Genomic DNA, 20,465 nt, shown 5'->3' with positions numbered 1-20,465 from the left:
ATATTGCTTTTAAATTTCTGCTATAGTTAGAAGTTACAGGTGAAAATGTTGGCACAAACGGCTGCTTTTTTCAAAACTACATTTCAATATTTGTTTTATTTCAAATGTTAGGTTCTATAGGAAAACCATGAAGGACCTGCACAAATGACCCCTTGCTAAATTCAGTTTTGTCTACTTTTCTGAAATGTATAGATTTCAGGGATCCATTTTTGCTTTCTCACTCATTTCTACCACTAACTGGAAGGAGGTTGAAAGCACGCAAAAATAGTAAAATAGGCCATGCCCCAGTAAACTGGCAACATTTGAGAAAATGTTGTTTTTCTGAAAAAAGTCTGCCTGTCCCTTAAAGCTGAGAAAATGGTGATTACAGCACCACAAACCCTTTGTTGATACCATTTGCAGGGGAAAAAAACACACTTCCTTCTGTAAAAGTTTCCCGATCTCCCCCCCCCCCCCCCCCCCCACCATGCTGTCTTTTGGCCAATTTCGAATCCACAAACCCTGGATACCTTTCAAATCCTCAGGATATTGAAAGAAAAAGACGCAAATTTATCATGGATACCGTATGTGGACACAAAGTTACAGGGGCCTAATCATGAAGTATTGTCTATAATCATCAGTATTGTCTATACTTGTGCGTTTAGGGTTTAACTTTTGTTGCTGGCAGTCTCCAATAAATCTTTTTCATTTTGCAGCATAACATTTTGGGGTAGGTTTGAGAGCTTCTTTAAGAATATCCATACATTGTTGTGGTAAATTTAAGTATCCAAATTCTAAGATTTCAGGAGCCATATCACAAGATTCATCACCTTGGGACTGGGGTGTCTTGATTTACCTTTGTTCTGAGAGAAGGTCCGGGTTGAGGTGAAGCTTCTTGAATATCATTGTAAGGGATGCTTGCCTACGCTTTCGGACCACTAATGGAAGTAATGGGAAGAGAAAAACATATGCAAATACCCCTGACCAGTTAAGTCATAGAGCATTGCATTGGTAGGGTGGGGGGGGGGGGGGGGGGGAGGGTACATGCTTGTAAAGTTTAGGTTACTTTATGTTTTCGGGTGTTGCAAACAGATTGATTTGTGGAAACCCTCATTTTTAAGTCGAGGACTACCGGTCTGCCGAAAGGCAGAACCGGAAGTCGGAGATTTAATGACTTGGAGAAGAGGGGCTTGAACCAGCCCCTCTTCTCCCCTGTTCTCCATTGGCTGGCCTCGTAAATGCTGGCCAGCCACTGGAGAAGAGGTCAGTCACTCTGATTAGGCCCCGTCCTTTTCGGATCGGGGGGCGTGTTTTTTGCGAGAAGTCTCAAGGAGGAGACAACAGTAAAACACGCCCCCGAATCCGAAAAGGACGCTGCGTTTCTCCGAGGCATTTCTGCTCTGCCTCGGAGAAAGGCGGTGGTGTGCCTTTTGCTCTGCCTTGTTTTTAACATGCCGATCGCAGTTCAGAACCCCAAATCAGACTTTCATGCATTACAGGAGGATGACATATAACCTATTTTACCTGTGATTTGGGGGGCAAATGCCAAACAGTAAGGTGCACAAAAGACGCCTCCCCACCCCAGATAACCGCTCCCTCCTCTTTTCAAGCGGCCAGCCCGACCCGATTAGGATTGTGTTACACATGAAAGTTTGGCTCTCAGGTTTCAGGCAGCATGCGCAGATTTTAGATTGCGTATTTCAACGCCCCAGCATACTCGCACGAGTCGGCCGCACCCAACCACCGAGTCATGGTGACTGGTTCAACTTCAATCTACGGACGCCATTCAACTCTCCAGCCAGCGCGACCCAACCACGACGTTGGTTGAGGACTGGCACAGCAGTAGTAATTTAGCCAGTACATGCCACAGCTGCAGCACCAAGTGAGGCAGACAGGCTCACATGCCTGGCCCAGTCCTCTAATCCGTTAATAACGCACGCACTGCAGTGCACTGTCTGCACTCTGCAATCAGTGTGTGTCCGCGTTCTGGCTTTGTTATGGTTTCTAAGACTGACGGAGCCCCACTCTCCCTCCCTCCCCCCCCACATTCCCATGACCCTCCACCCCCCACTCGTTGATGAAGTGTACTACTGCAGAAAGTAAGTGCACCCACCTGGCAGATTATCTGCGGTAGTAGTTCACCTCTGGCCTTTAAGTGTTCGCGCAGTAATATCAAAAAAACAAAACCAATGTATTTTTATTTTTAACGCAAACACGTTTTGTACAGCTTTTAAGTAATCCGAGCCGAACTTCTAAGATTAATTAGTAGTAGAAGTTAGGTAAGTAACTTAACTAGTAGCGACGTAGCGTAGCCGCCATGCGCCCGCCGGCCATGCCATGATGATAATCTTTAATTTTGCCAGGCAAGAGGAAAATGGAGATTCATGATGACGTGAGAAATCTTCTTCTCAATCTTACATGTTAGTGGCGGCCTGGGCCCTTAGCTCAGTGTTTCCGGCCCGGTGGGCGGGGCACTGATTTGGGCTGGATTTTGGTTCTACCAGGGCTGGGGTTGTGCGGCAGCAGGCAGCGTGCGCATTCATTTTTTCAGAGTGCGTATTGCTGCCAGTGCCACGCCCCAGCATACCTGCAGGGCCGCACCCCACCACCGACCGAGTCATCCCAGTCTTAGTGCCACACTGCCACTGCCACTGCCAGCCAGCAAGACTCGAAGACGACATTGGCGCTGAGGACTCAGGACTGGCAGCAGTAGCAGTAGGGTAGCCACTACTAGCCAGTACGGTACCGCCGTGGCAACAGCACCAGGTGAGGCTGGCAGGCCTAGAGCCCTAATCAGTTAATAAAACAGCAGCCTAACGCATCGCAGTGCACTGTCTGCAGCTAGTGTGCATCCCGGGCCGGCCGCCCTGATGGTTTGAACACGATTTTTTCTCAAACTATTCAGACTCAAAGGTCAGACACTATCAGGGTCCAGGACACACCAGGCAGGGAGATCTCCATTCCCGTGAGGACCCCACTCTGGTTCTTATTTGGGCCTTCACTCCATGTCAAAAGTCATGTCCCCAAAGAGGCATGAGTTAATTATTAAGCCAGGAGAAGTTTAATCACTCGCCGCCTGTTTTGGTTTTGACTTAGGTTTTGTTTCAGAGCCTCCCGAGGCAGGGGAATGAAAAAAAGGGACCCACCGTGTTTTTCTACGTTGCTTTACATCATACATAATTTGAACAAAGTACAGTGCAGGAACATTGATTTAATGCAGTCAGTTCGTCATTGATCACAAACAGGTGACACCTGGGAAAACTACGTAAAACAAAACGGCGGCCTTCTTGAAAAATGTATTGCAGTCTGAAATTACTGCCACCTGTGGTGCAGCTGGCAGGACATTTCCATCAGCTACCCGGGGCCTTGGTTTCCGAATACCTACCACATCACTACGGGGTCGATGTTAGATCCCACGGGGACCTCTCTAGTGCATCCATTTTATTTGAAACAGGATATTGCTGCTTGTGTGTATGCTTGGTGGTGAGGTGTTTCCACCCCGTCCCCTCTCCTTCAGTGTGCTAACTCTTGCTGACTGCTGGTGATCGGTTGTCAATAATTCTTCTGCAGGTGATGAAGCTTAACTGTGGTGGTGTGGCATGTGATGACATATATGCTAGCCCTCTGTTTTACGTGGGTCAAGCGGGGTGGGGAGGATTAGGAAACCCAACAATTTACTCTATATCCAGCGAGATACCCATTTGTGGAAATTGTGCAGTAGGAAAAATGCCAGACATTCATTCTGCACCATTTCAAGGACATTCATAATAAGGATAGGTGCAAAATTTTACAAAGTTTCACGTTTTGAAGGTGGAGGAAACCTTTGTGGTTTGGCTAATTGATAATTAAGAATAATATCATCCATCATAGTAGGGAAGCAAGTTAAAACAGCTTAATTTGAGCAGGTAATTTCCATTGCTTAGCAGCTGGCCATTAGGCAACATTCTCTGCCCACTTATATGGTTTGTTGGTGCTGTGTTAGGGAGCGCTATCAGGAGAAATGGGCTGGTCGACGCTGCCTCCTGATGAGAGCCCCGGCACTTCTTTTTTTTTACAAATTAAGCACTGTGGAGCATCAGTCACTCCCGTGCTGTCATTAACAACAATTTACTCTGAAGTCTATCGCTCGGTATCACCCTTTTGCTCCTCTCATCTTTCTGAAATCCTCCCTCTGAACAAGGAAGCGGGATGAAAACAATAGATGGTCTCCAAAAGGGGTGTGGCCTAGGATGCGTGACTAAGAATCCCGTGCAAGGGGTGTTGCCTAAGTAACAGTGTGGCTTAGCATATGTAAAGTAAAATACTATGCTTTCCATAGTACCACCCCACCAGTATTTTGGTGCCTCACTTTAAGCTTTTGTCAGACATATCACACAGTAATGGATATGCACCTAAACCAAGCCAAACATGTTGCCTTTGCCAGTGCTTGTTACCAGTAACAGATAAATGAGTGACAGCAATGATTGTGTAGTAATTAGAACTGAAAACCTTTCAATTTGGAAAATATGAGTGAATTAAACATTTAAAGATCGGTGAAAGGTGTGGTAGTCTTGGGATCTCAAGCACCCCCTTTCTTCCAGTCACTACTTTCCTCTGCAGACCACACAACCCACCCTCCTTTACTCCCCACATATATGTAAAATCCCCCATTTGCATATCTCACACCTCATCTCTTTCCTCTTAAGCACCCTCTTTTCACTCATTTTTGCATGTATTTCTTTGTATCTGCTTCACTTCACTGTCCCCACCACAGAATGCACCCACTTTTTTACTTTCGCACTGTCAGTATTTTAATAGCTGTGTACCCCCTTCCAGAAACTTTGCATACAATCACAATTCCAATTGGCAAACATGACCATTCCACTGTGAGATCTGCAGAGAGGCCAAGGATTGGATGTACATGTATTTTGAATCCCTTTATAGCCCACTGAAAGGCGCTAGCACTGCCTTCAAACTCAAATGGCCTGCTATGTATGCTTACACACAGCCTGAACTCACAGAGGCAGCTAGGGAGGGGGTTAATATACAAAAACACAACTTCTTGAAACAGCAACCACTCTATGGGAAGGCGAGGTTGATTAAAACATGTCAAATGCAAGCGGAGCTACAACGCTGACATGGATTGTTTTGTAGAGCGATTGATCACCCCATCAGGGTGGTTGGTCTATAAAGTTAAGGGCATAATTATATGGCCCGATATAGACCCGTGTCAGCGTCGGTTTTGAATTACTGCCGGGTCTGAGACCCGGAGGGACCCGGCCCAATTCATGGCCTGCCTCTGAATATCTAACACATTATCTTCCTCACTGTCTCGCTGGAGACAGCAATTTCTTTCCTCTGGCACTGTCAATATTTTAACAGCTGCATAAACCGCCTTCAGACACTTTCACATAAAACAGTAAATAGCACGTGTGACCATCTCTCTGTGCACGCTGCCGAGAGGCCAGTGACCGGATGGGCTTGTAGCCAGAACCACCGGCAGGCACTCTGAGAACCTCTCACTAACTACCCTCAGCCCCAGCTCTCTCTTAGAAGCTCTCAGTAACGCCCTGCCATGAATCCCCCCCCTCATTCCTGAAAATCACTAAGACACATACAGGAGTCTAAAGTAATGCACAAACAAAAAACTACAGAAACACAACATATGGAAAAAAGTAATGCAGGATGAAGTAAATATGTAAAGTGTAAACATGGAGGTCATCGCTGACATGTTGATTACCGTGACGTTGTTTAGACATGACCAGTGTTTTTGGGCGTCAAACTTAAGGATGTGACTATAAGGCCTGGTTGAAACCCGTTGGAGCCTCAACTGCGAAAGAAGAGGTCTCCAGCTTTTAATTGGACGAGGAAGGGGGTCTCCAGTGTTATACTGGGAGAGAGCAGGGGGTCTCCAGTTTTCAATAAGGAGAAAGGATTTGCGCGGCCTAAGTTACATAGAAGAATATTTAATAAGGAGTACCCACAGACTCATGTGGGAGACAGGCGTGCCACCCCCCATTGTACTGGTAGAGAAGGGCACTCGGACGTCGCCTGCAGGATGAGGGTGGACTTTCACTGGAAAGTTGTGGGTCGCTTCCTGTTTTACGTGTGACAGAAGGTGTGTCATTTAACGTTTTACTTGATGAGTTAAGCGGTGCATTCAGCCTTTTAAATAAGAAGGGAGCTGTTCCCGCAGCGATCGAGAGAGGAGGGGTCCCTGGCAGGTACGTAGCGGTTACTTAGCGGTTCTGTTCGAGGTGTTTGAAAAATAAATACGCATTTATTTACATGTTCTGTTGACGAGCCTACCCACAGCCTGTTTTTAATTAAACCTCGGCAAACAGCTACATACTGCTTTTGACGGGGCCTTTGAACAACTTTTCCTTTTGTTATACTGATTAGGAACAGAGATATAGGGGACATTGACCCCTTGTTCAACAAGCATTTACAATGCAATGGTCTCGGCATTGGTAAAATTAGAGCATTTTGCATTGCTCATGACAATATTTTTGTTTATGTTTTTAAAACATTTAAAGAAACGGCATTGTCATGAGCAATGCCAATAGCTCCAACTTTAACAATGCCGAGACCGTTGCATTGTAAATGCTTGTTAAAAGTATGCTAGGAGGGCTTCGGTGTGGAGTTCCCATTCATAGACTCGTTGCTGGGTTGTGCTTAGAAGGTTCACAACTGGATTGCTCGTTCCTGGAACATGTTCTGCCAGGAAATGAATGTTGTGATGCATCACTAAACTCCATATTTTCTGTGCTAAGATAATTGGAGAGAAGTCTCCCCCTTCTGGTTTTGAATACAACACATAGTTGTCATATTGTCTGTTCAAATCAAGAAAACTGTTGTAGGTGAGGTAGGAATGTTTTCACTGCTAGGTGAACGGCTTGCAGCTTTAAGAAATTGATATGGAGACCCTTGTGTTTGGAGCCCCATATTCCCTGAATTGTAAGGTTTGAGATGAACTCCCCAAACCACAAGAGAAGCATTTGCTGCCAGGATTATTTGGGGAACTGGGTCTTGAAAAGGCCACCCTTTGGATAACTTTTGTGGATTCCACAACTATAGAGAGTGATGTGTGCAGCTGTCTACAAACACTAGATCCTGAAGAGGACCCTGTGACCGTGTACCTTGACGCGAGTCATTCTTAGAGAGGTTTCATGTGTATTCTGCCATGTGCAACTATTGAAATACAAGATGCCATCATGCCTAAACGATTCATGAACATTTTGACTGAGATTTGAGTCAGTTTTGAATTGTTGGATTAATGTTGCTTATTCGGCCTGCCTTTGGATATGCCTATGTTGATTGTGTGGAGCATGGCTCCTAGATATGGCTGTATTGTAGCAGGTTGTAGATGTGACTTGCTTTTGATGGTGAACCCTAACTGATGCAGGATGGTGAGTTTGTTGTGTATGCAGTTAGATTGAGGCTGCTCGCTTTTATCAGCCAATCACCTAGACAGGGAGGGACATAGACAAAACATCTGCATAGATGTGCTGCCACTGCTAGACATTTTGCAAAAAGACTTGGAGTAGTGGTAATTCCAAAGGGAAGAACTCTGAATTGATAATGGTTTCCAAAGCAGATATTTTGCATGCTGGATGCATTGGTATAGGGAAGCCAGGCATCCGTTAGCTCTAAGGCTGTAATAAAGTTGCCCTTTTGTAATAACGGAAGGAGCCCCTGAAGGGTGACCATATGGAAGTGTTCTGAGTGGTCTGAGATTCGAGAATGGGTCCTAAAGTCAGTTTTTTGGGGGGAATGCAGAAGTGCAATGAATACCTGTTCCTGGATCCTGTTTTTGGAGTGGTTGTTTTGCTCCTTTTTTTAATAAAGCGGATATTTCCTGTTGTAGATTTTGATGTTCTATTGATATGCATTTGCAAGGTGAAATATTTGGAGGGGTTGTAATGAGTTTCAGACAGTGACCATGTTGGATCATATCCAACACCCATGAATCTGTTGTAACTGACCTCCATGTGGACAGAACCTTTTGAAGACGACCCCCGACTGGTGATGATGGTGAGGGGGGTGGGGGCATGGTAAGGTAATCGTTTGGTAGTGGTGTTGGAATTACAGGTATTCCAGACCTCTTCCTTTAAAATTGTTACCTCTGCATGTGCCAAAGGTGCATGTGTAAAAGGTCTTGGCAGGTTTGTCCTTGATTTTCATATGCAGACCCTGTATTGACTACAGGGCAGATCCTGCACCTTGTTTATAGTTCTCTTTTCCTGTGCTTTTTTGGGAGATGTTAAAGGAGACCCTCCATTACTTACCAGTGAGCTCCATCATAGTGAGCTAACACAGACTGGCCATTGGCTATATGTCAATAATTAGATGATTGGCAGTTACACATTTCCAAGGCAATCAATTTAGATTCCTTGGGTGCATCACTTGTTTGGAAATTTGCTCTTTTCCTAGCATTAGATACTACTAGAGTTCAGAGTTAACCAAGGATCAAAGGGTGCAGCTTTATATTTTTAGGAGCCTGGGCAGCGCATGTGCTGCTCCGAGGCATGCTATATTAGAGTATGGAGTTGAAACTCCGCACATATTTCTCATTGGCTTCCGTCCTGGTCCTTTCTAAATGCTGGCTTCTGATTCATTAATAGGCTTGTTAGTCCTTCCTTAGTAGCACCTGGTCTTCATTTTTTACCTCCCCTGAGAATTGTGCCTTTTAGTTCTGTTACACAGTATGTCTTGTTTAGTCTGCAAGCACCAGTTTCTTTAATGAGTTTCTCCTACTGCAGGCATGACGTGCTTTCCAACAACATTCAGTGCGACATGCGCGCCTTCATTTTCCAAGCAGCTCAGGACAACGGCATCTGCTTCTTTGAAATTAAATAGGGCTTGCATTTACAAGAGTTTCAGCTATTGGCATTGTAAATGAGGATGCCTTTTATTTATGTGTTAATTATCAAAAAAGATAAAAGGTGAATGCCAATAGCTGAAACTCGTGCAAATGTTAGACCTGCTGCATTGCAAATGCTTGTTTGTTAGTGCATGGTGGTATTCTAGCTTGACCAGCTCTTTAAAAATTCTCTGCATGACATACCATACCCGCAAGGAGTGGTAGATATTGTGCCCACCCCCCCTTTAAGCATTAGATAGGGTTTTAGAAAGGAATTCTTCCTCTATTGATCTTTATACAAAGGCACTAGATGGAAAGCTGCTGCCCTTGCCCTTACATTTTGATATGTAGATGCTTCAACAGGTGGTGGTCTGTATTTCCTTGTGGCTCAATATTACTATCCCAATCATCCCCTACAATGGGTGCGGGGATGCATTTCCTACCTCAAATAGTTGTGGTGGTTAAATAGGGATGTGTAGAGGACTATTGGAAACATCCTTTTTTTAGGTCTCGCCTGGCGTAGGCTGCGGCATGCGCAGTCTCGCCGGGGAGATTTACTGACATGGGGATTTTTAGTAAAGGGCATTAAGCCCCGCCCCTCTTTTCCATTGGCTGTCGTCACCGTTTATGCTAAACGGTGGTTAGCCATTTAAAAGAGCTGTTGCTGACATTTGCTCGGCTTTGAGCCGTTCCATTTGGACGGGCTTGTCTGACTCCTGTGCGTCGTGAATGCTTTCTTATCTTTATGGGGCCATGTGTTTCAAACACATGGCCCCATAAAGACAAGCTTTCACTACGGACAAAAGTGAAAGCCGACCGTGCTTAATGCAAATTGACTTTGAGAGCTGATAAAAAAAAAACACCCGGAAAAATGGCGCCTGCGGGACACCGGGAATCAGCGCTGTGCCCGAGTGGAGGACCCCGTGTGCCCAGATCTGCAGCCGAAAGTAGGAGAGGCTCCCTCTGCGCAGGACCTGCGAGGCTCGGCCCCTCCCGGCTCTCCCTTCATCGGGCTCAGCGCTGCCACCTATGCCCGGGACATCCACCGGTGTGAGGATGGCACCAAGTGCTCAGAGGAGGCAGTGCCCGCCGCCTCAGCCAGTCCAGCCCTCACAGGGGTGGGAGAGTGGCCCCTGCAGGATGGGGGCAACTGCTGGAGCACAGGCTGTGCTGGCCGCAGGTTCCGGGGTGCTGTCACTGGGGCAGCAGCAGGGCCGGAGCCATGCATGCATGAGGGCTGAGTGTGAGGGGGAGAAGCAGGGCCCCAGAGGTTCTGGGAAGTGGGCTGCCGCAGCATCTCTGTGGGCCTGGAGCTCGGGACCGTTGACAGCAGCACTGTAGCAGTTCTATTTAATGTTGTCTCCCCTAGTTGCTGTACTGATGCAGTGGGCTACACTCTACAAGCCCCCTCTTAAACGGATTGCGTAAACACACCGTATCGTGACAGTGCAATACGAACACCCTTGGGGCCTAGAGCACCTCAGTCTCGTGACAGACACATGAAGCAGGCAGAGGGAAAACCCCATTACAAACTGATCTCGTCACCCACATAAGCTATGAGGACACAAAAGCAAGCACCTGACCCCCAGGCTGCCACTTGGCTCAATTATTACTTGTGATCCAACCTCCAGAAGTAAATATCATCCAGTTCACCGGCCTGGTTGGCGGCGGCAGCAGAGTGAAACACTTTTGTCAATACTCGCGTCACTGAGTTTGAGGCCGATGGTTGCACTGAGAGCACTCAGCATGTACTACACACATTGCACAGAAATGTACCTGCCGGGACCGTGAAGAACACCCCATCCATTCATTGTCACACTTCTGCAGAAGCCTGAATATTCCTACTAGTGTCCTGATACTACCAGCCTGCAGACCGCTGCTGTAATAGTCAATAGCTAAGTTTGACAAAGAGGTACCATGATAATCCCTTCGCAGTGGTAGATGCCGTGTGAAAACAGACATGCTCTGAGTGAGTTGCACCTACCACCATGTGTAAACTCCCAATTGCTAAGATTATTTGACCTATGGGCCATACTCAGCCTCAAGATTAACACTGTATACAACCATCAATTACTATGGGTGGGTTTGTACAACTTAAGCCCTGAAGAAATTCCGAATTGAACGAAACGTGTTGGCTACAAGCATCTATGTAATAGACTACAAGCAGGAATGAAACTATGGAATCCCAGACCAGATGCGCATAGTTTCATATACTATGTATTCAGATACTAAGGGCTTGTGGATATAAACTGGTTGCATTATGTTGAGATTTAATTTTTTATTTAAATCAGATGCTTGAAAAATGACGTATCCAGGATTCTTATTTGATTTTTGTTAGACATGTAGTACAATGAGATTCTTGCTGCCGGTGCTTGGCGTTCTGCAGCCTGCTGCCATCCAGTGAACAGGAGGGGAATTCAGCCTCCTGGCACTGAGCTAACAGCTCGAGACCCGGAAGTGATGGTCTCAAGGCACTGTGTCAATACAAGGTGCTCCAGGGCACTTGCTTACATGAGTGATCTCTGTGGTACCCCCTACTAAGCCCTCCAGGGTGCTCTCCACATGAGCTGTATTTCTCTGGCTATCGGATGGGCTGTCTGCACTGATTGCATGTGGGCAGCAGCATATTGCTTGGTATGTTTTACATGCAAGCGCTCCCAATTGTGTTTAGAAAATGGTGCGATTTTACCTCCCCCCCCCCCCCCCCCCCCCCCTTGAAACTTGCTTCACTCCAATGCAAGTTAATGGAGAAAGACCCATCATATAAAACATTACCTTAATCTCCCTCCCGGGTGTCCCCAAACGTCATTCATTTATACCAATAACATGGTTCTGTTGTCCTTGTGAGAGTCAGTAATTTATCTAATGCTTGCTTTGATCGTTCTGTTGCTAAGTGGCCTAGCATGCCATTAATTGGTACTAACTGGCGTCTTTGTACACTTGCTTAAATTCGTGCAGGATAGTGTTTTACCCGCTGAATTGCTTTAACCATTAGGGGACTCTTAAAACTAGCATAATTCAATGGTGCGTCTCATGATAGTGTAGTGGCCTGTGTGAAAAGTATTGATGTTTTCCATAAGGTCCTCCATGGTTTTCCAAACTTTTTACTGTTGCGTGACACCACACAATTGCACGCACTACACACTTTCAGGTTTGTCGTGTAAATATGGTAACGTGCTGTAGGTTGTATTACAGACTATATTTATCTCTTTCTGGTTGTTATGTAGTGCTGTGCTTGCTGTTCTATCAACGGGGCACACTCTGAACCAACTACTTCCCAGGAGCCTTTTACACATCATAGTGCCAGTGAGTTATGTTTGACGTGTACTGTTGTATAGTAATGTGCGAGTATTATTTGCTCCCGATATACTGTTCAGATGGCAAATGCTTAGTCAAGTACGTGGCTTGGAGCTTTGCTGTATGCATGGCAGTGCCACCATTGTATCAGACGTGTATTGTCACTGGTTTTGACTTTTATTTGTTTAGATGGGCAGTCTAGGTGGCAAACCCCCGTTCGACTACAGGGTTTAAGTTTTATTGTGAAAACGAGGCAGTGCGCACCCTACAGCCAGTGTTTGCAATGCAATAGGTCTCACATTTACGCCTTTTTGTTTTTAAAACTTAAAGGCATTGTCATTTATAATGCCAATAGCTTAAACTTGCGTAAATGCGAGACCTACCGCATTAAAAATGCAATAGGTCTCGCCTTTAATTAAGTTAAAGCAATTTGCTTTGCTATACAATATCATTAGCAAAGCAAATAGCTTTAACTTAATAAAAGGCGAGACCTATTGCATTTTCAATGCTGGTCTTTGCAGGCTGCAGAGGAATGTCTAAAGGCTCTTGAAATGAAACTGTCTTAGAAGATGTCTATTTTTTTTTTCCTTTCCAGGCTGAATTTGGAGTTTGCCTAGGATCAAGCCCTTCCTACATTACATCTAGGATTAGTTCCAGTGGATTTCGATCTGAAAGGGAAACATTACGGTATGCTCTCTTCCAAAGCACCAGGCTTTTCTTTTGGTGCCGAAACATGGAGGGGGTGTGGGCCCTAATTTGGAGAATGTGGAGGCCCTGGCTAAAGGCCAAATTTGCAGAGCTGAGTTTAGGTGCGTGCCATGGCCTTTTTGCCGTAGCAGACCGGAAGCAGTCTCTACGGACAGCGCCGATTTTTCCCTCGTCCTGTTGTCGACCGGAAATGTCAGGTACATAGTCTACTTGTTTCAGCTGCATCGCTTGGCATCTGGTGCGTTGACAGGTTTTTCTTCGATCAAAATGATTTACAAGCTTCACAGCTTTCCTGTTGATCAGGAGAGGCATAGATTACAGATTGAATGTTGGTCAGTATGGGGCTATTTAGAATGACAACTGGGACAGCATTCCATTAGCAGGCCATTCTCGGATAGAGATGGGGAAACTGGGCTGGCCGGGCAGGCCCTGTAGGCAGAGGTGGTGAGTCGGAAACCTGAGACGCAGAAAGGTAATGGCTCGGAGTGGAAGGGTTTTACAACGCAATTGAGACAATCAACTGAATCTGTACTTGCTAACTGAAAGGAGCCCAAAAGTCTTAAACCAACAAGTGAGGTTACACCCTAACCAGTCAGCAGAAACAATTCTGGCAATTGAGTGGATGACCATGCACAGTATTACCAAGAAGAGGAGTCGCGATCCTCGAAGAAACCTTCTTGGAACAAAAACATTTAATCTTCAAGCCCAACAATAGATGGCAGACTTATGCACAGCATGTGTATCTACAGCACACATGCCTCGAACACATGGATATATTTTGCAGTATTCTAAAAGTCAGACGGTCGCGCTCGTGCTCCTTGACCTGAGTGCGGCCTTTGACACCATATCCCATGAAATCCTCATCAAGGCACTGTTTCGGAATGGGGTCCGAGGTAAAGCGCTTGATTGGATTTGTTCCTTCCTGGGAGACAGGACCTTTCAAATAACATCTTCAACAGCTTGCTCCGACTTTTTCAAAGCCCCCCACGGCGTGCCTCAGGGATCCATACTGAGCCCACTATTTTTTAATATCTCAGACCCCTAGCTGACTTAGCTGAAAAATCCAGACTCTCCCTTATGACCTACACCGATGACTCCCAAATTATTTCTACCTATCCGAACCTTGTCCATCTTCTTCTCCCCTCAAACTTGGTTTACAGAACATCCTGAATTGGATGACTAGAAACCATTTAAAACTTAACGGAGTAAAGACAGAGGTTCTTCTCCTAGGAAAACGGCAAGAACTTTGGAATCCCTCTCACTGGCCTGACCAGTTGGCCACTTTTCCTACCCCAGTGACGCAAGTTCGCAACCTTGGTTTCATTTTGGACAGTACCCTTTCCATGAGCAAACAGGCCAACAAAGTTGTGCGTCTGACTCACCATTATTAAATGGCTGAGGAAAATTATATGGATGCTGCCCCCTTCCACTCAGAAGACTAGTCAATGCTCTCATAACTTCGCAGCTTGACTACGGTAACATTCTGTATCTCGGGTCAAATAAAGCGGTTATCAGTCGACTGCAACTTGTTCAGAACGCCGCAGTCCGACTACTTTGAAAAATCCCGAAAAATTCCGGTGTTTCAAGTCACCGCAGGGAACTCCACTGGCTCAAGGTGGAAAGCAGAATACGCTTTAAAGCTCTGACCTATATGTTCAGAATCAAGGCTGGTATGGCACCAAATTATCTTTTATCTTTGGCCCAAACGTACATCCCCAAGCGTAGTCTTCGCTCACAATCACTCTCCAATTTTTGTATCCCGAGATTTAAATTGGCAAGGATGGGAGGCAGATCGTTTGCCTACCTTGGTCCATCCCTCTGGAACGCACTCCCTCCTTTCATTCGAAAAGAGGAAAACTATGACAGGTTTCGAAGAAATGTTAAGACCTGGCTATTCGAGCAATAACTAGATTAGCTAGCACTCGTCCCCGACATGTTTCTTGCTGTATCTCGGCGCCGGGAAACCCTTCTTGGGTAGCTGTTGCGCCTTACAAGTTCAAATAAATAAATAAAAATAAATATGATGTAATTTAACACCATGATGAGTTGAAATTAGTCAGCTGCAGGTATCTTAAAGTGTGTAACGGTCAAATGTAACATTTAACATTTGTTACACCAGAAATACCACTAAATGAAACAGGGGATTGACATGCGAGGTTGGTTCGCTGTATTAAGCAGCAACTGCACCCTGCCAAAAATGGTCTTTAGGAAATCGATGCAAAGCAGGTATGAAATAGGGCTTGGCCTTTTTGCCCGACCCTGCTGGCAGCCTACAATCTGATAGCAGGCCAGAGAGAGGTGGATTTAATTTTAGAGACATTCACCACACTTCTACAAACTAATGAACACATTTACATGTATGGTTGCCGTGGTTCACGATGGGACCCCAAGGTGGTACAACGGAGCGTGACTTCACTCACAAGAGCAAACTGGTTAGTCTTTTATGGTGGTTGTGTGGCCGTATGATATTTAGGTAGTGACATGCTGGCGGCAGTCTAGCCATTTGGGCAAATTGAGTGAGCAGGAGAAGTTACATGCAGAGGAAAATACCCACAAGGAGCATATTCTCATAAGGGTCATTGAAATTAGCAAGACATGCACTCTTATGGAATACTTAAAAAAAAACATATGGAAGGATTCACTGAACCAACCACCAGGTAAAAACCTAAATGCTATAGAAATGGAATACGGAAGAAAGCCCCGAAATCATGACCACAAGGACCAAAAGTGCACTCCAAATATCTCAAGTATTAGTTACAATGCTGTCTATGTAAGAAAAAAGACCCATGGATTCCACTGTACTTGGCCACCACAACTAATCTATTTTAGTTTAGGGAGGCGCTAAAGCAATTCTAATGGTCTACATTTTATTAACCCATTCAAGGACTGCTAGTGACATACTAAATGGGTTTATTTTACATAAGGTTTAAAAAATTTGCTATTGCATTTGTACAGTACATCAGAAAAATGAAGTTGGGAGGAAGAGCACAAACCGGATCAGTTTGAAAAAGCAGTTGCTCGAATATTAGACTTCATAAAGGCAGGTCAATGAAGTATGAAATTAGTTAAGAAGTTTTAAAAATTAACAAACTGCCCGGTGTCAATTTTGTGTTTTATGTAGGTGAGAAACATTTACAAAACAGCAGGGATACCCACGGGCATGCAGGATACAATCAATTGTAAACCTTTTATTTACCAAAAAATGGAATGCTCAACAAAAGTTTCAACTGCAGGTTAACAATACCACAAAAGCAAGCTCACGTTCTCAAAGGCTTTACAATGGCAGGTTAAAAAAAAATCCTTTGGGCCAATGGATTTCCCAAAATCGCTCCAAGATTAAAACAAAAACGATTTAAAATGTTCAATAGCGGCGGGTGAAGCGAGGGTCACTGGGCTGAGTCGGTGCTGTAAAGCTTCCAGGTACTCCACTACTCGGCAATAACTCTTCTTGTCGTCCTATTGTTGTAGATATTCCCTGCGAGCTTTCACCATGTCCAAAGCTTGTATGCCTTAAAAAGAAAGTAATAAATGCTGAGTAACACTGTAAATCTAGCACAACCTCAAGAAGCAGCATGCCTAGGGAAAGACTAATGACTAGGTAAATACTGTTTCACCCAAGCAGAATCTTAAAATGTAGCTTTTGGTTTGGAAACACCCCAGGATCAAGGTAAAAAGTACAATTGGGACATTTGAAAGGGCGAGTCACAGCATATACATTTTCATTCCATAATTTGAAACTGGTTATCAATCTTACCACCTTTTCTAGATTTGCCTATAATCGGGTTCAGCGGTTAACCATTTAAAGTGACTTCTGCATCTACTCCAGCAGCCACTTATCCTCTTCCACCCCCCTCCCCCAGAACTAGATTAGTGATACTTAGTTGACTCTTTACATCCCACTGCTGTATCCAAGTACAATTAGAATAATCTTGTAAGAAATCAACCTCATCCACCAAAATAGACCTTTCCCTTAATCGGTGTAGTTTGAGGATCATGTGGAGGACACATGTTCCTGTAGTAACCTTTTTACCCCATCAGTCTTAAAACAAAGCTTCCCATTTTAATGCAGAAGAGGGCCCATACCAAACAAAAAGGGTACAAGTAACGTTTAGTAAGCAAGACTTGGAGTATGATGTACTGGTCCATGTTCAAATTGCACTATCATTAAAAATGATCAGATGGCGCCAAGTTACAGAATAGTACTGAGAGGAACAAAAGACCACCAAGCTTTAATGGAGCCTTCAGGCTTATTTGAATGCACCAATGCTGTATTAGAGCAATGTAAAGTACATCTCACTTCTTTGACCGAGACATCAGCACAGAAAATGTGGATTGCATGGAAGTATTCACAGGTCTTCAAACTGATCGCTCAATGTCAAGCGTTGACTGTAAATCAAGAAGCTTCAATCCACAGAATCTCCTTTTTAAAAATTGACTTGCTCTGCTACTTCAGGACATGAAGTGGGTTGTGTTGCAGAAACTTTAGAATGCATCGGGTTCTATCTGGTGCTTCAAGTCTTTAGTAGCCTCTCTCATATTCGTCCCCAATTGCAATAGGATTAATGCAGTTTTGACTCCAGGATTTGTTTTATGAACGTTGTCGTAGTCTTTCAGGCAATTCGGCGATACTTTTCACACTTCAGAAGCATATCACTTGCGTTCTCTATTAACACTTTTGAAGATGGACCTCAATTGTCCAATTAAAGAGGTCACATTTAGACTGGTGTCCTCGCCTTTTTCCACAACAAAGTCCAAGGTAGAAAAATGTAGACATTTAGTGGTAGAGCAGGTTCAATCTTACCTATCTGTGAATCAAGTTAGGACCCAGACATGGGAACAAAAGTTTTAAAAGGATGTCCAAAGAGGTATAGTGGTAGTTAGAATGGATTGGTGAGGAGTAATCACTGACCACCATAAACTTGCTTAGAGTAAAATGACGTACCTCCCATTTTTCTCAGACACATACTCCTCTATCAAACGTAAAGTCTCATCCAAAGTGCAATATTATGCAATGAGGACACGAGTTCTAAAAGGACTATTTGGAACCGTATAGGTAAACTGGCAAGCTGGGCTGAAGACTTTTCTTGGTTTCATTTAGAATATCCCATTTCCAAGATACCAGCTTCCACTATGCTCCGTCTTAGCCAGAAAGGTAAATAAGTGATTGGTACACTTTCGAGTGGAGCCAATAGCGATTTTGCACAAAGCAACTCTTGATATGGAACCAGCAGACCCTTAGACTGCAATACATGCTTCGTAAAAATGCTTTCCATTCAGTTTCAAAACCAAATGTTGAACTCTAGCAGACCGTTCGAGGAACACCCAAAAGACAGGTCTAGTCACGTTATTTCGTTCAGACTGGTATAGTCTCCTCCTCTGTATCATGACACTTCTCGAAAGCGGGTTTTGAGATTTGGTATTTTGTTGGGGCACCCTTCTCATAACTCAAATGCTTATGCCAGTTCATACTGGAAGTAGTTAGGCATTATTTCTTTAGATGACCAGTACCCTACATGAAATCATATTATATAGACTTCCCAAAAATCCTATGAAAATTACTACAATTAATGTAACCCTAATTTCAAAACATCAAGATTCTTAACACCAAGTGAATGAGCAAATTCAGGAAATCTACTGAGACATACTATATAGGAAACTCACAAACAAGCAGTGATCAAAGGCAGCAAGGATCAGAACAGCATAAGATTTAAAAATGAAGGAATCAAACACCGTGATTAAGTGGAGCTGAAGCCATGTAAAGTCAGTGCAATAACAAGCTTGTCGAGTGCGTCAGCAAATGATGAATAATAAGCATATCAAAATCAAGCTGATGTGAAAAAAAGTCCAGCAACATTAACTTACAAACAAGAGATCAGGCCAGGGATGCAGTTTGAGGCTTGCCTTGAATGCATTGCGCAGAGTTCACAGATGAAGGGTAAGTCTACATTTGCGAAACTAGTCACAAATTGGTTTAAATTTAGAGTTAAAGAAGGACTTAAGTCATAGTGATCAAAATTATTGTAAGATGACCAGTGTGACAAAGCCATCTGCGGCATTTCTACCAATTTGAAGCTCAGAAATATCCAGGCTGACGAACGGAAAAAAGACAAATGTGATGCAATTGCATATGCAAGAGGAATGTTCTATACACCTAGTGAAGGTATACTAACTAGCAACTATGTACTAGTTATTGCAGATTTACCTTCATTTCTTTGTATTTAGGATTTTATTCAGTGGCATGAGAAAAAGCGAGGTGCGGTTTGAACACTTTAGAATGAAACCAGTACTAACCTGCCTGTTGACTGAATTCCTCTAGATTCACTGATTCTTTTGTCGGAACCAAAACTAGACCACCCATCGCGTCCATGACGTTCTGTTGCTCCATGACGATCCGCATAATGCTGAAAAGTAGAAGTGAAGTAGGTTCCTCAATTTGATAATCATGCATTCAAATCTAAAGGAGCTACACCTTTTCAGAGAACCTCAGGTGGCTTTCAGGTCTGTTACGACTTACACCCAACTGTTGCACTGTCCAGAACGACACCGATTTGTTAAGAATGAGCACAAGACAGTATTTGTTTTGAAAGTTTGAAATAGCCGCTTCTTGGTCCACGGCTGGTATTGCTGCCTGCACAGGCTTTAGTTTCTCCAGGATGGCACCTGCTGGATAAATACTGCACTTGACTAAGTATAAATGCACCCTTGGAATGACTGCAGATCAATAATCCGCTACTGAAGTACATAACTGTTCGGTAGTGTACAGATTGCTTAGAAAGCCTTAACAGGGCTACCTGACATTTTAAAGGAGTATTGTCATGAAGGCACCATACTCCTAAATTACAGTTCTATCTGGACCATGTCTCTGCTCAACTAAGGCATAAAAACAAGTCCAAATAAACTGGCAAAAAGCAGTTATTACTAACAAAAAGGTGCAATTTACAAAGATCTATAACAAAATCAACACCACTCAAATTCGCAACACAAACTCACCCTCTAAATGCTTTATAACAACTAAGTTTCAGCACCACAGGCCTGAACTGGTTTAAAAAATGCATTATACATCCATAAACATGGCATCAGCAGATTCAGTAGATTAAATTCCACAAGGACAGTGGAGCCCTGATATTGAACACTCAATTATCAGTTGACTGGAGGACTTGGAGTGGCTTTTCAACTTCACTAAATCAACTAAGTGCTGGAAGGGTGGCAATTGCACCATCCCATTCTCAAGTGGCATAAATGTCCATAGTAAAAAGTGAAGTAGTGTAGAAATCAGTGCTGCTTCAAATCACACAAAAGAGTGCCAAGTTAGGATTTAAATGAAGAAAAAAATCTTTGAGGTAAATAAGGAAATGTGTTGTATCTTGATCCATTCAGGACTTACGGATGTTGACAATCAGCTGGCTGGTTTATGATCTGTAGTCGTGCAGCAATGGCATATTTTCACCTTAAACTTCACAGGCTAACTGCATCCACTACTCTCATGCCACATAAGGAAGAATCCAAACTGGGAGAATTTAACAGTTAATAACTAACGATCATTAAGTTGCTGCAAAAAGACGCTGGCAAGACCACTGCCGAATATCAGTAACTGTTTACACTCCGCTTTGACACCAAGCAGTTTAACTCGTTCCGTGCT

General features: G+C 44.0%; 1 protein-coding gene across 2 annotated transcripts in view; it reads right to left on the bottom strand.

Moving 5' to 3' along the window:
* Window positions 1–15,994: 15,994 nt before the first annotated feature.
* The window catches only part of LOC146772572 (scaffold attachment factor B2-like), a 52,513-nt gene continuing 48,042 nt past the window's right edge, over window positions 15,995–20,465 (bottom strand). The window contains exons 17-18 of one of the 2 annotated variants that reach the window (XM_085638581.1): window positions 19,118–19,227; window positions 15,995–16,335 (exon numbers count right to left, since the gene is read on the bottom strand). In XM_085638581.1, the coding sequence (XP_085494707.1) occupies window positions 16,188–16,335; window positions 19,118–19,227 (258 nt within the window). In that variant the 3' untranslated portion in view covers window positions 15,995–16,187. The remainder of the gene's footprint in view (window positions 16,336–19,117; window positions 19,228–20,465) is intronic. The other variant, XM_085638582.1, reaches the window with a different exon arrangement.

The sequence above is a fragment of the Triturus cristatus genome, chromosome 12 (genome assembly GCF_964204655.1).
Source record: "Triturus cristatus chromosome 12, aTriCri1.1, whole genome shotgun sequence".
In the NCBI taxonomy this organism is placed as follows: domain Eukaryota; kingdom Metazoa; phylum Chordata; class Amphibia; order Caudata; family Salamandridae; genus Triturus; species Triturus cristatus.
The sequence above is the reverse complement of the archived record's forward strand: the minus strand, read 5'-3'. Positions and strand labels throughout refer to the sequence as shown.